Below are 16,202 nucleotides of genomic sequence, written 5' to 3'. Positions count from 1 at the left end.
AAGTAGGCTTGAATATCTAACCAAGTTTGAAAGAACTCATGTCATAAGGTGTTGGGGAGTCATTCCGCTACCAAGACCTAGCAACAGCCGCCAACACCCACATGTGTGATGAATGCAGTTCAGGCTCCACATGGCCACTGTACAGTAACTACACTGCAGGTCAATCAAAATTTAAAAAAAAAAAACAAAAAAAACACCACACACCCACCCCTTTTACAACCCTGATCCATGCAGGAATTATGGTGTATCAATAAGTTTTATATTGCATTTCTTTCCTCTCCCCCATCCAGGTTTCCCTGAAAGAAACATTATCTGAACTGTATACAGATCATAGAATGGCAAATCATTCTCCCTTAACATTTCAGAATCAAGTCTAAAAGCGATTGTCAGCGTGAAATCACCTACAAACCCATTGTCATTCCCTCCTAACAGACTACCATTCCCTCCCCCCACGCAAAAAAAAAAATTAAATCAAAACCACACAACCACTACAGCAGGAGTGCCCATGCAGCCCCATAAGTTGTCAAGTCAATTTAGAAAGGTTTGAGAGTCTGATGGATGCGATGCTCACAATGGAGGATCATTAAATAGTTTTAAAGCCAGCCAAGTATAATTTGATTCAGAACACTACAAAATAAGAGTAGACACCAAATAAGTTATTTCATATTTTATTTAAGCTTCTACTGAATTAATTCTTTTGCTACGGTTTGTACGGCATCTCCAGAGACCGAGGACTGTCAGCGTTACAGCTAGGACCCCTCCTACAGCCACTGCTACTCTTAACCAGATCAGAGAAGAGGATTCAGGACTTCCAGAATCTACAGGTTTAAAAAAAAAAAAAAAAAAAAATTGCCAGAAACTGCATTTTATACATGTTAGAGCACATCCTAGAGTGGGTTAAGAAATTGGTTCTCAAAACCTGCAAGACTAGTAAGTGAGAGTGTATGAAGACCATGTTCGGTTTACATCTTACTCTTCTAAAAAACAGGCATCAGTATTTCCCAGGAGAGGATAGATCTAGCTTTAACATTGGTGCCTAGAAGCACTAAGGAGTCACTCAGATGGCCACTAGAGGTGCTTCCTAGTCCAGTGTTGAGTGTTGTCATGCTCTGCGTGGTGGCACTGAATGTTCTCTAGAGATGCTGTGAATCAATGCATTGCATATGTGATGCACTGTGGTGTTTTGTTGTGCAAAGCCTCCCAATTCTTTCCTATGGGAAAGTTGATTGGCTGAGATCAAGCTTTTCTCCTGTGCCACCTTCATGGTGAGATCAGTGTGACATAATTAATGTTTTCAGGGTGATTTGAGCAGGTCACATAAATGGCCACATCAGCACTAGTGTCAGCAATACACATTTCAAAACTGGTTTGTATTCCTAGTGTACTGCTGACTTCTAAGCAGTTTAGAAGTGTTCCAGTGTTTAGCTCTTGAAACAAATGGGACTTCACGGGTGCAAATGCAAGATTACCATATTGCACATCCTATCCCAGGCACAGGCAACCTTTGTCAGTCCAGCTGTTTTGGACTATATCTCACATGCTTTGGCAGCATTATGGGCGTGTAGTCCACAACATCTGGGACGGACGAATACTTTCCCCAATAAATGTGGGAGATTAAATAATCTTATGTAATGTTTTTTTTGCAAAGATTAACAGCTTGCGTGCACACAGAAACATCCTACTTTGAGAACAGATTTAAAATGTTGTACAAGATACAAGTTTGCTCTAGTGATAGCCAGTTGTAACTTCCATGCTTTTGGCTTAACTGTGTTAAGGAAATTACAGGAAATGCATATGTGCCAAGGCACAAGTGCAATCATCTACAAATTGTGCTCTTAGAGTATCTAATGTATGCAGATTCTAAGATACACTGAATCTATATAGGTTATATCTAGAGTTTGGATCAAGAGAAGTGGTTTCACAATTAGAGACTTACCTTCCATCACAGGAACCAGATATTTAGGGCGCAGTCTTTCCACGCCAAGAAAGTCTCCTTGTGGGGTCCCTGATCCTTCCCCTTCAGTGGAGCCGTCAGTTACCTCATTAACTAGTACATTGATAACTGCATCAAGAAGGTCTCCTTGTCCTCTCTCGACAAGACCTTCAACTGCCTTACCAGTGTTATACATGTTGGATATAGGAGAAAAGTAATCTATCATAGTGGCAGATATGATAGTGTCAGCTTCCAAGAGGTCTTTTATTGAAATAGGAATATCACTTCCATTGTCATCGAAGCTATGCTCTGGTAGAATCACATCTTTTTCAACTGTAATAAAGTTAACAGGACCAAGTGATGTTACAATGCTTTGATGTTCCTCAGGGATCCACACGGACTGCCTCTCTGTAAAAGATTAAAATGGGGAGAAAAATAAATGTAGTTGATTTTCACATACTGTTATGGGAACCAATCATGGCATTTCAGCCCTTCTATTTAAAAGGCCATTTAATAGAGATGGCAATGTTAGGATTTAAACACATGCACTAGAGGTACTTCTGTGCTCAGAGTAATACTCCCATATTGCATGAAAATGAATGGCAAATGAGGCTCATGAGAAAGCATTGGATTCCATGCTTACATAAGAGACGCACTTGATTGGAAAGCTTAGTGTCCACACACTTTGTCCCCAAAAGCATTGGATGAAAATAAACTGAGGATCTCACAGGAAGAGTAGCAGAGAGCTGCAGAATATGCCTCAGACCAATCCTCATTTATCCAATACAGTAGGTTGCAATTGAGGACAGCAATAGCTGAATTTGCATGTTTAGGTTGAGTATATTCTTGACTGCTGTTAATGTGGAATGTCAGCAAGTGTTAAAGTATGAGTTTTGTAGTTTTTTTTGTGTGTGTTAGACCTCACGCAAAGCATAACTCTGTCCCAATCAAGGGTGAAGCCCCATTTCCTATAATTTAAGTGAAATTTGACTCTACAGCATTTTGTAATCCTGGTGTCCAAGTCTGGGAAGTCTTACTTTGTCTTTGTGCACAGGTAGTGCTGCATGGATTGCCAGCAGATGGAACACAAACCAAAGCACTGCAGTGAAAGTAGACCTAGAAAAGGAAAAAATAAAATACAAAGTGTTAGAAAAGTGCATCTAACCACACAAATACTCTCATCTTTATTTTACAAGTCAGGTTTAAATTAACTAGAAGCAGTAAAGCTTTATGGTGTTGTCTGGACATGCCAAAGCCAAGTGTAAGAAAGTTCTCCCAACCTTTGCCGTCACCATAAAGAATAAATGCAACCCTTTTATGCTGTAAGCAACATACTAAACCGCAAAATGTGTGTTTATTTTTATGTACCACATCGGTTTATAAAGTGGTTAATCATTTCAGATGAGTGGTTTTGTTTAAGGTTTGTTTCCTTTAATGAATAAGAATCTGTAATGGTTTGTCAAGACCCCCAAAGCAAAAGTGTTAAGCCTGGCTGGTGCAGGGGTTTGCATGACAGATACAGCAAGAAAGGACCCGCTACCTGCCTCTAGACAGCAGGTAGCGGGTCCTAGACATGAGCAATTTGTTTCAAATTTAAACGCGGATGAATTTCGGCAATTCGGAAGTCTGAAAAGTGGCAAAACAAGAGGGAGGGAAAATTATGGAAATAGTGACAGGAATCTAACCCTACCCTAAATATGCAAGTGGTTCTGGGGGTTAGGGAATTGCTAATGCACATCCTTAGTGGGCCCCAACTTCAGGAATGGTGGAAGATAAAATTGCTATGAAGATAGTTTCAGCAAGAACTCCATTTTGTTTCCCCACACACTGTTGCTCTAAAAACCATCAGACTCCCTAGAAAAGTAGTTTTTATTCCAACTAGCTCCAGTATTCCATATCAGAATACAAATCTGATTCATTATGAGTATTAAGGAATTGCATCTACAGCAATTACACTCAACCGAAAGAATTGAGAGAAGTTCTTGCAACACACCTAAAGCCTATTGAATAAAAACCAAATATTTCTACAGTAGCCATTTAAACCCTTTTCCATACAGATTCCAAACACCTATGCTACAGTGAAGTGCTAGGGATTGCTCCCAGTAGTCAGTATTGGGCATACTGAATAAAATGCCAAACCAATTACTACTAGTCACTGTATGGATAAAATGCAAGCTAGCAGGGTTAATCCGATACATGCAAGCAGGTCATACTTCCATAACACTGAAATAGGACATTTAGAGAGAATCAGACAGACACTCACCAGTCCTCTAAGTGCAAGCTGGGTTCTTCCATCCACAAATGTGAAGGTGCTGATTGAAAAGTGGTTGTAATGGGTTGGGAATGGAATTGCCCGAGATGAAGCGCCAAGAGGAATAAGCTGTGTGAGGTAGTTGTCTCCAGGAAAGGGGCAGCTGGAAATGGAGATTTCAATTTTAGTCAATGCATGGATCAATAAGGCTATTGCCAGTCTAGTAATACACAATGCTTACTTACCAAATTGTAATGTGTCTCAACACAAATATCAGCTGTTTCTAGAATACTAGAAAAGGGCATGCAAGATTGAATCAGTCAAGATACAGTGGGATAATTACCAAATCTGGTAAGGTTTAGGCAACCTTTGGGACCAAATCTCCTCTGATGCTTTACCAGCATTATGAGAGATGTAGTCCACAATATCTGTAATACCAAAGGTTGCCTACCCCTCGTTTAGGGCAGCAGTTTCCTCAAAGCATGTAGAAAGCCATTTTGTGAACCCACCACGATTATAGAGCATATGAGGTTTTAACACACCATACAAGATTCTGCAGGACTTTCTAATGTCACCTTTTCACCAAGATGGGCCACTGAGGCTGCTGTGTCTTGTCAGGAGAGGGATTAGCCCAGCAGTCATTCAAGATCAGAACCAGATTAGGATCAGTCCTTTGAAGAATGCGGACTTCCAAGTAGACTGGATCTCGGAGCACTCTCGTTACAGGGTAGTCACCATCAATATAATATGAAGAATACTGTTGGTCTACAAGTAGAGTGAAAAAAAAAATTCAGTATAGTAGGTCCTATTTACAATAGGTTTGAGAGGGGATATGCTGCAGTTTATCCTAGGATTTGCCCTGACCCTGAAAGGGTTGTGTTGGGTTTTCTAGAGAGATTACCTTTAGCAATTCTCATTTCCAGGAACAGGGGACCAGTAGTTGATACAGGAGGAGGTGGGGGTAGTGTAAATACCTGCACCTTTAGTGGTAGAACTGCATTTCTTGAATAACTGCACTGTACAGTCACCCTGGAAAGAATAGACATGGAATCATTCAGCATGTTCAGGTTTAAGACAAAAAACTAATGTCATCCACTTTGGTCCTTTCAAGACTAACCTCATTGTACTGTCCCTCGTCAAGGAAGCTCCATTCCATGTCCTTATGTCTTGTTTTGCCTCAATTATGTTTTCATATATCATTGTACTTTCATCCACCTTTTGGAAGAGGTAAATTTGAGTGGAAGGCAAAGTGCATATATTCATGTGTAGTAGGTAAAAAGCGGTCAGTTTTTTTGAAGCAACTATAGATGTTCTACTGCTTATTTAGAAAGCTAGCAAACAGAACAAAATCATGTAAATTGTTAGTTCAAAACCAGTTTAAACTAGACCAGGCTCCCTTAAAGAGGAGTTTCATAGGGCTTTGCATGCAAATGTTCTGAATCCACTCCATGTGCAAATGCTGTAAAGTGACAGTTATACAACATACAAAGCAATAAGTGTTCCTCTTTAAATGGAAAGAAAGTGGTTTTAATATGAACACTACAGTGAAGCAGTTTTGTTGTATAGATCATGTCTCTAAAGTTTTGGTTACTAGAGTTCCACTGCTCAACTCCCTACCATTTAGGAGTTTTACATTTCTGCCCATACAGCCCTAAGATCACCTTCCATGGTGGTGACTGGCACAGCCTGCCTAAAACAAAGTGGTTTCATTTTCAAATCAGAAAATCTCCTGCTCTGTTGGACTTTAAATACAGGAGGATCCATCAAGCTATTAAACATATCAGAAAAAAAAAAAAAAAAAAAACACACATTACTAAACAGAATTTGCAATAAAGGAAGTGTGAACATTAGATGACTGTACAGGAAGGGATTAGGAAAGCTTTGTAAGTCACATGCAAGGAGGCTTGACTAGGGCTGCATAAACCAAGTGATTTAATTCCAAAATGGCAGAGAATTGAGCAGTGATGCTGCAGGGGCATTATCTATACACCGAAACAGTATCATTAATCTCAAGTCATTTGTGACTAGAGCGCCTTTAAGGACAAGAGTAATTGGAACACCAGAAATAAAATTATGTAGAAGCTAGATGTGCTCACCTGGTGCTTTGCTCCACAAGATAGTGGAAACTGAAATACTACAAAGCTATTGCTTTTCAGAATACTCAGTTTAGGACATGAAGCAGAATCTACAGCAACCACATTGACAGATTCCAAGACCAGTGAAGGCGTTGTCAGATCTTTAGAAACCGCCACCACAATGTTGTCTGAGCACTGTGCAGTCACTAGAAGAAAAATGCCTTGTTACTTTAACAAACCTCTAACCAGATGACATGCGACAGGTTTATATTGATAAGAGTGTTCGTTAGGCATGGCTAGTATAATACATTCCTGAAGGAATCCTGTGCCAAGGACAAAATTCACTGGCTGATATCTTATTGGACACTTATTTTAAAGATGGTTAATCGTTTAATTTTATTACTGTGTCTATTGCCTTACTGATTTCAGCTGATCCTGCTTTTTCAAGACCTACATCCTATATTTTTCATTCTTGTAAGTGCGATACAATATTCAACCGTTTTGATTTTACTGCACCAATGTGGTCTGTTTCTACCAAGGAGTACTCCCTATAGAAGATTTACATTCCAGTACCCTTGGAAGGGTGATGAGCCTGAATGTCTTGCTTGTGAGTTTTCTACTTTATACTCACTAGGGCATTACACTATGCATTTGATTTTTTTTTTTTTTAAGACACTATTCTACACCTACTTTTCCAAATTGTTCCATTTCCTCTCTTTAATGTATAGTGATTCTCTCCCCCCCCCCCCCCCCCCCCATTCTTTGTTTTCTGTATTAATTTGGGTGTCATGAAGTACACCAGACCTGCACTCCCCACTAACAGACCTTTTGGTACAATAAAACTAGTCTAGTAGTTGCAGATTTGAGGAGTGGGTGAAGGGGTAAAGTCAGGGAACAGATCACGAGTCTAGTAGTATTGACAGCCTACTTTTACATTAAAGTTAGTCATCCAGTGCTGTAGCTTTACTTACATTTTTTTCCATAGTAACACGGCATTGTAGTATCTCTGGGATTAAAGCAACAACCAATACGTTCACAAAGTTCTTGGCTTACTAAAGCATTGGCACATGGCAGCTTGTCTTGTTGTGCAATTGAAGCACATGTACTTGGGCTAGGAGCATCCATAGCTAGAGGAAAGCAAGGGAAATTAGTTTGAGTGGTCTTTCATCGCAATACACATTTATGGATTTAGGTTTATTAGAAGAACGGCATAAACTGTTGAATCAAGAAACCAAACTAGATCAGAGCTAGTTGACCCTCACTTTTACAGGAAATGAAAGAAATTTGAACACAAAAGCCATGTTTCAGGTAGCTGCCCACTGGTCACCCAGAAAGGTGACACGCACCAGTTAAGAGTGATTCCAAGATATGTAAATTGTTAGCAAATTTAGTTACAGGAGCACATCACTGGAAATAAAGCTTTAAAAGGGAGACTCCATACCACTAAGCTCCTTTAGCTTGCTGAAAAGCTTTGTGTGAAGAGTGTCCCATCTTTTAATTGTAAGTTATACTGGTTACTCTCACTTGGCTTTCAAACAAGTCAGACCCTGAATGTATAGCTCAGTGGAGCTGAAGTGAAGAGACAGCAGTTACTCAGAGCACCTGGCATGCAAAGACTACTTATTGAGCAGTCACAGAAAGTCTGGGTGGGATTAGAAGGGGCTAGCAAAGGCAGATCGGTGTTGCAAGCTTTTTAGATATAACTGCAACAAAATGCATGCATGGTTTCATTTGGGGTATGTCTACTAGACAGTGATTTTGTTAGTGTATTTGGGCAGAGGAATGTCCCTTTAACCCCCTTAAGGACCAAACTTGTGGAATAAAAGGGAATCATGACATGTCATGTGTCCTTAAGGGGTTAATATAGTTATAACCACAATGTGAGAATGCATGTTTTCATTGGAGTGATCTCAGTAGCCTTTGCAACCTGTGGCTTTTCAATGAAAATATTATTTTGCACTGTTTGCTATGGAGTTACCATGGCAATGTTTGGGCAAACAGAAGGACTAACTGAAAGAGGGGTTTTCTGCTCTCCCCATCAGTATTTCTGGTAGAGAAAAAATAAAAAATTAATTGGTCCCACCTAGATAAAAGTGGATTTCTATATTTAGTTTCAGATTTTCTTAAAAAGGCAACAATCCTTGTATTGAATTATAGAAATTATGCACAGACTGCCGTTTGGCCCTACAGAATTCAATTGGTAATTATATTTGCGGTTTAAAGGTCTGTCTCATTAGACCAGGGTTGGGTAAGAAGAAGAGGTAGATGCACTGATGTTTTAGAACTACAATGGCCTTAATGCTTCACTACTGTAGAATGTAGAAGACATCATGGAATTTTAAGTTGCAACACATATTGTTATCCACCATTTGCCCACGTTTGTGTTAAAGCTTCCAGGAAAAGATTAAGCCAATTTGCCAAAGTCACACTAGTCACTAGAACTACAGCTTTTTGTATTGTTTTGGAGAGTATAGTCAGTCCCTTCCTGCAGTAAACACGTTTCATAGAAAAGGCAGTGTTTGCATTATAGCCCAATTATAATTCCAGTGGCCACTTCAGATAGCTACTAGAGGCGCTTCCTTATGCAGTGCTGCATAGTGTGACTGACACTCAGTGGCTCCACCCTCTGCATGGAGACACTGAGCTTTCCTCAGATGCATTGATTCAATGGATCTATTAGGAGATGCCGATTGGCTAGGGCTGTGTTTGGCTTGTGTTTGCCCTGCCTCCTTGATAGTATTAGCCAACCCAACGCTTTCCTAGGGGAAAGCATAGTGATTGGCTTTGATCAACACTTCTGATGTTAGCCACACTGGATTGGATTAAAGGCAAGATTATACTATATTTATGAGCCTGGGGGAGCAAGATGGTAACTTTAATACTATATATTGTCAGGAATACATGCGTGTTCCCAACCCCATAGTGTTCCTTGAATGCTTTCTGGTAAAATATTTGTTATAAATAACAGCAATACATCTTATGCCTGCGGACTAGCAAGGCTAATGCATGATTATTCTATTTAGTGGATTTAGACTTCAGAAATCCTTTAGGTAATCACCTGGTAAGATCGGGCACTTTAGGTCCTTTTTGTTATACTGAACAAGTCCATCAGATATTTCTTCCAGGGTTATGGTCATCAAGTATTCTCCATCCTGAAAATGCAAGATGTTTTAGCATTCATCATTAAGTGAGCTCAAAAAGAAAGAAAAAAAAAAAAAAAAAAAAAAGGAGTAAAGAAGCAACCATGAAAGTATCATTGTGGAAATTAACAGTTAAGCAGCCATAGCTTTTGATTTGCCTCAGTTCGTTATGTAAACTCTAGCATGGGCAAGAGGCCCTTCCAGGGCCGATCTTAGAGTCAGATGCCTGGTTACAGAGTGTGCCACAGCAGGATGTGGTTAACTTACCAACTCCTTTTTGCAAGTCATACATATATTTCTATGGCAATGACTCAACCACTCCAGCTATAATCCACACCCTTTTTGGACACTGACAAACACCTATAAAACATCAAACATTAACTTCTATTAGACCCATCCAACCTCCCTACCTTCAGTAGAACTGGTGTGGGCCCTCTAGTCACTGCTCTTCCAGCACCGCTTTCCTCTCTTGCCAATTAGTGATGCCATATCTCAGCAGCTTGTGAGGTAGCGCAATATCAGTGCTTCCTTGCTGATGCCTGCTTCGTCTCTCCCCACAGTATATTTTGTCAGAGTAGGCACCTGCTCAGTTACTTGTGTGCTATTGCCATTTTAAGGATACCAAATTAAGTAGCTATTTACTAAAAACAATTCCATAGTTTCATACCTTTATGTGATATTGCCTTGTTTAGGGGATAGCTATAAATTTAATATCCTAAATAGATCAGTCCAAAATAAGAAAAGCTCTATTTCAGGGGTTCTCAACCTAGTCCCCAAGGACCCCCTACCAGTCCAGGACTTAGGGATTAACGGAGTGTGTCTAAGGTGTTTTCTTTTGTTTTTTCCTAAACACCGTAGACACACCCAGGTAATCTCTAAATCCTGGACTGGTAGGGGGTCCTGAGGACTGGGTTGAGAACCCCTGCTCTATTTTAAATTGCATAGAATTTGTAGACTTGTCCCTAATTTGGTACCCTTAATTATGGAACCACCACACAAGCATACCAAGTTAGGAAGTCATCTACTAAACAGATGATTTGTTAAAAGTTAACATTTTAGTTGCTTAATAGAAATGTCACTAGTTCGGGGAGCTAATGAAAACCAGTTTATTCAGTATTCGTTTTAGATTCTGCTAAAGTTGGAATCTCAAAGATGCTCAAATTTCAGCAAGATTTTAAAATCAAATTGCATGCACATGCAAGTCAAGTAGTAACTAGTGTACATGTGTCTATATGACAGACCATTCACAAAAACGAAGGTTACTAGTCAGTTAAAAAAATAAAATAAAACACAGCTACTTGGAAGTTGTGAATCATCTTTACCTTCTTGCTAACAAAGCAACCATCATAAGCAGCACCAACGACCACAGAGCCATCTGGTTTCTCTCCTATCCAGGTCCCACAAGCAGAATTATTGTAGAGATAATGAGACTTTCCTTTGTTGTCTGGGGAAATTGATATAACATTTTAAGATGCATCGTTACCTAAAGATATTTATCCAATATATGAAACATGAGAGCAAATAAATGCAATTTTCAGGTTTGACCTTTTGTGTGCATTAGTTTATCTCCAGGAGTGGAAGATACTTATAAGTTACAATTTTAAGTGACTAAACATCTTATGCAATTGTATCACTAAAGTTATCCTTCATCACATGCTTGGTTTTCCTATCTTATTTTACTTAAATATAGCAAGTTAAAAGCAAACTCCTATATAGTACTAGTGCAGCCAGGACATATACTACATGTTGAGGAGAAACTGAATCATGGGAGATGTGTTGAAGGTTCTGGAAAAGGTCTCATTTATTAAAGGACCACTCAAGTCACTTCTCATTGAAGTGATCCTTTAGTTCTACCCTGCAATTTATGCACACTGATACGAAGAGGAGACAACCAGAAGAATGGAAGGGGGATATACAGGTGATACTCAAAAAAATTAGAATAGTGCAAAAGTTAATTTATTTCAGTAATGCAACGTAAAAGGGGACATATGAGAGACACATTATATGCAAAGCAAGATAGTTCAAGCCTTGAACTCCGTGCCAAAGGCAGTACACAAACCTACACATGCTTAGAGAAACATACATACAGACACATACACTCTAGGGTAGACAATGCAACAATGTTTATAGAGACTAGCTCTACATCCAGTGCTGCAAGCTCCTCCTTCAATATATCTACAGCTTATACACACCTCAGCCATTTTTCTCCCCCCCCCCCCCCCCCCCCATTATGGGTTTAGTGGGGGCCTCGTGTATGAGTTTCGCTTAAGGCCTTTCCAAGTCTAGAGCCGCCACTGCCTGTTTGTCTATGCAGGATTGTATTTTACTACATGTCACGGTATGCATTGCTGTGTGTTTCAGAGTGTCACTATGATTTTATCTCCCCAGTTTCTTGCCCACCACCTCTCCTCATGTCTATCCCAGATCCCCCACTTCTGTCTTCCCTCCACAAAGAAGCCTGTGTCTCTTGATTGCCCTTTGAGTCACATGTATCCACCTCTATCTAAATCTACAGGTGATACTCAAAAATTAGAAAATCGTGCAAAAGTTCATTTATTTCAGTAATGCAACGTAAAAGGGGAAACGAATAAATGAGATAGATGCATTACATGCAAAGCAAGATAGTCCAAGCCGTGATGTCATAAGTGCGATGATTATGGCTTACAGCTCATGAAAACCCCAAATCCACAATCTCAGTAAATTAGAATATTACATACAATAAATAAAACAAGGAGTGTACATAGAACAGTATAAGCATGCATATGAACTCAGTTCAATGCATCCACAAATGGGTTACCCACTCAATCATGAATGTTTATTAACATAGAGGTAATTGTGGAAATCTGACATTTGGATCACACATTGTAGACCAAATTGGAAAGTCTGCAACTCTGTTTTCCCAGCTCTGCTATTTTGGTCTTAAAACAAAAATGTTCAATTTCTTGTCAATCCTCCAATATTTATTCCCTAGAAAATAGGGAAACTGAAGACAGAATAGCAAAATACCAGTTAATAAGGGTACATTTATTTTTCCAATTCACTATGATGCACAGTTAAACCCATGTGTATTTGTATATGGACTTCAAGGGTTCACAGACTGCTCTCCTTTAATTTCTGCTACGAAGGGTCACTCAAGAACCCTAAAAAAACTTTAGCTTGGTGAAAATAACTTGCAAAGGCATCAGACAAGATAACTGCAGTCTTTAGATATACCCCAATGAGAAAAAATAATAAAAAATAAACCCCACACACACTACCACTGATTTGTGGTATATCTATTAAACAGTGATTTTTTTGTGTGCATTGTGAGCATCCATCTAGGGTTAACCCTAAAGCTGTTAACATAGCAGTTTCAGGGAAACGTCTATGTTTACCTACAGGTTAATCCAGCCTCTAGTGGCGGTCTCATTGACAGCCGCTTCTCACTGTGAGAAGAAGCCAGCATCCATAGGAAAGCATGGAGAATGCTTTCCTATGGACTGGCTGAATGCACGCGCAGCTCTTGCCACACATGCACATTCAGCCAATGACATCCAAAGGAGGAGGAGAGTCCCCAGCGCCAAGGGAGCCCGGCACTTAAGAAAGGTAAGGATTTAACCCATTCCTACCCCTAGAGCCCAGCAGGAGGGGGGCCCATGAGGGTGAGGGCACCATCAGGGCACTATAGTGGCACCTCACTTTAAGGAAGGGATATGCATCCAGGAAATCACTGTGCATCAGTTAGCTAAAATCCAGTTACAGGTCACACTAAATGTTGCAAAGGTAAAAGATATACAGTATTTTTGAAGACAAACAGACCTCACTCTAGTCAAGAACAGTGAATTAAGAGTAATCTAGCTTTAGTTAGAGAATGTGCTTATTACTGCTCAGGTAATCCATGTAGACTTACCAAGTACAGCCAACACAAAAGCTGAATCTCTAATCAAGAAAGGAAGAGAAAACTGCATGTCTGCAAGGCCACATTGTAGCTGCGAGGGATCATTCCAAAACTGTTCTGAGGCACCAGACAAAACATGCAGTCCGCAGCTCAAAAACAAACCTAAAACCACTCCAAACCCATTACACCAACCCATTTTAGCAGGAGTCCACACCTCTAACACACCCAAGAAAGTTGGCTTTTAAATCATGTGGGGGTGGGGCATTAGGAATTGAAGTGCATTGCATTCAATTATGAATTTAACTGGATAATGATCCACTACAAATAAGCAGTTTTTCTCTATAAAATATTTACGTCTTAAAGTTGCACTGTCACTTAATTTATAATACCATGTTTACTTACTGCCCTATTTTGAACAAATATGTATTGATGCGTGAAAATGTAAATGTAGTAAAAACACCTTGTTATCTTGCAAACCTGGTTCTTACATCTTAGCTCCCTGTCAGTCAGTGTTATAAGCTCTTTGCAAAAAGAGAAAAACCAAACCGCACTCCAATCACGTGAAGATCCGGGTCCTAAACTGGACCAAGGACCAGCACCAGAGAGTAGATATCAGTAATAGAAAGGGGATCCAGGCACTCCAAGTATCTTCAAATGTGTTTATTGGGACAAGTGAGACACTGCAACGTTTCGACCCCTGAAACTTGACAAAGCTTGACAAAGACCCTTTCAGGGGTCGAAACGTTGCGGTGTCTCACTTGTTCCAATAAACACATATGAAGATACTTGGAGTGCCTGGATCCCCTTTCTACTATTGTTATAAGCTCTGCCCTTTGCTGGGTCGTCTTTAATGCAGGGCAAACGGAGAAGCTGCCCTGGGCCTAGTTACTGCTGGGAAGCCCAAAGCAGCTGCCCCGTGGGCCCACTGCCCACAACAATTTGGAGGGGTCCATCGGGTGGCCCTTGCATTTAGGGCCACCCGATGGGTATTGCTGAACAGGTGCCCTCCCCCACTTACTGCTTCCCTACTCTGTGCTCCCACTCGCTGCTCCTGGCCTGCCCTGCCCTCCCCCACTCACTGCTTCTCTACTCTATGCCTCCACCCACTGCTCCTGCCCTCCCCCACTCACTGCTTCTCTACTCTGTGCCCCCACTTACTGCCCCTGCATTCCCCCACTGACTGCTTCTCTACTCTGTGCCCCCATTTACTGCTTTTCTACTCTGTGCCACCACTCGCTGCCTTTCTATGTGCCTCTATTCACTTACTTTTACTCTGTGCCCCCACTCACTCCTTCTGCCCTACATTGCAGATCCCCCTCACTGCTTCTGCCCTACATTGCAGAGGCCACACTCACTCCTTCTGCCCTACACCCCTGATTTCATACTAGAAAAAGTATATATAAACACACCCCTTCACTTAAACACAAACACTACACACAAATGTTTAGAAGACAACACTACATCCAATCACAACCATGAAGGCAAATATTACATACAAATAAAACCCAGTATTAAAACTCCACAATGATATGCAAACACAAACTCTACTCACAATGGAACACCTGCATTTAAAAGCAAACAATACATACAAACACACCCCCCTGCATTCAAATGCAAACACTACACTCAAGTACACCTCTTGTCTAAATACTAGCTGAGGTCAGGAAAACAGAACGAAACACAGATGCAAGGAATAGCCAATAGTCAGGGAAACCAGAATTCATGGAAGTCAGAATGAAGTCAAAGTCAATAACCAAAGAAACACGATCAGGAACACACTCGGATCACACTCGGATAACCAGCAAAGGGAAACCATGACAGGACAATAAGTAGAAGAAATGAGTGAGTTTAAATATCCCTCTTGTGAATCCGATTGTCCGTACCTGGCCTTTGACCCCAAAATGTGCATGCGCGTCCTCTGCTTGACATCACCCGCACGTCGACGTCGCTACCACCGTGGACAGACGTGGGGCTACATAAAAGTGTGGAACTGCAGCGGCAGGCGTCCACCGGCATGTCACAAAAGCCCGGCCTTATGGCATAGGACCGCCAAGCAGCACTTCTCCTACTCCTGGAAAGGTGATTTATGTTGTGCATAGCATATGCAGAGGATGTATACATGACAAGAAGAAGATAAATCCCCAAACAATTGAATAATGGCAAACTTTCCCATGAGGGTTTCTTAGAGCCAGGAAGCCTGCATAATTGTTTTCTTTGGAGGTAAACTGGTGGACTTGTAGTGATAGTATCCTTTGGTACTGAGGATGTTAAGTGTTTGGGCTCTTAGGCAGGCAATGTGTGCAGTGCAGTTCAGTGTGCATGTTCTGACAGCACTGGAACCAGAGACCGGAATAAAGTGGTGACAAATTTAATTAGCTCTTGTGGCTTGACATCTGGTATTCTGCAGATGTGAATATTGTTACGGCGGTCAGCAACCTTTTGAACAAGAGCTCTCTTGAGCCATATGGTCAGTGGTGTATTTTTGCTTTGTGCTGTCCTAAGCATGACAAAACTTCGGCACCCCCAATCTAAATTTGCCCCACACATTCCTGTCAACCCCACACCTCTTCCTGTTTAAGACCAACACACAGTTTGACTGACAGAGACTACCTTTCCCTACCTTGGAAGGGGGGGGGGGGGGGACATTTTTTGCCACCTCCCTGAAAGTGCAAAAAACTGAAAATAATGATCAGGAACACACTCTAGGATAACCATCTAAAGGAAACCACGACAGGGCAATGAGCTTAAGGAATAAGTGGGTTTAAATAACCCTCTTGCAGATCCGATTGGCCGTACCTAGCCTTTGACACCAAAACGTGCGTGCACGTCGACATCGTCTTTACTGTGGATGGACATGGGGCTATATAAGCCGGCGTCCAGCGTCAACTGACATGTCGCAAAAGCCAGGCATCATGTCAGAGGACCG

General features: G+C 40.9%; 1 protein-coding gene across 1 annotated transcript; it reads right to left on the bottom strand.

Annotated features, from left to right (window-relative positions):
* Nucleotides 1-672: 672 nt before the first annotated feature.
* On the bottom strand, nucleotides 673-13,477 carry LOC134601706 (zona pellucida sperm-binding protein 4-like). Its single transcript, XM_063446219.1, has 12 exons — nucleotides 13,289-13,477; nucleotides 10,722-10,843; nucleotides 9,318-9,411; nucleotides 7,231-7,386; nucleotides 6,281-6,465; nucleotides 5,302-5,399; nucleotides 5,086-5,213; nucleotides 4,760-4,949; nucleotides 4,197-4,347; nucleotides 2,971-3,049; nucleotides 1,937-2,341; nucleotides 673-818 (listed from the first exon to the last, which is right to left on the bottom strand). The coding sequence occupies exons 1-12, from the start codon at nucleotides 13,470-13,472 to the stop codon at nucleotides 673-675; spliced, it is 1,938 nt and encodes a 645-aa protein (XP_063302289.1). The 5' UTR covers nucleotides 13,473-13,477.
* Between the last annotated feature and the right edge of the window lie 2,725 nt (nucleotides 13,478-16,202).

Source organism: Pelobates fuscus, chromosome 3, assembly GCF_036172605.1.
Source record: "Pelobates fuscus isolate aPelFus1 chromosome 3, aPelFus1.pri, whole genome shotgun sequence".
NCBI lineage: Eukaryota > Metazoa > Chordata > Amphibia > Anura > Pelobatidae > Pelobates > Pelobates fuscus.
The sequence above is the reverse complement of the archived record's forward strand: the minus strand, read 5'-3'. Positions and strand labels throughout refer to the sequence as shown.

Bases quoted from the DNA above. Each gene is read 5' to 3' on its own strand.
- LOC134601706 (XM_063446219.1), bottom strand. From the start codon at position 13,472: ATGGGTTGGTGTAATGGGTTTGGAGTGGTTTTAGGTTTGTTTTTGAGC. The intron at 9,412-10,721 runs GTAAAGATGATT...TTGCATTTTCAG, and splicing joins GTTGCTTTGTTAGCAAGAAG to GATGGAGAATACTTGATGAC. The intron at 2,342-2,970 runs GTAAGACTTCCC...AATCTTTTACAG, and splicing joins TACCTGTGCACAAAGACAAA to AGAGGCAGTCCGTGTGGATC.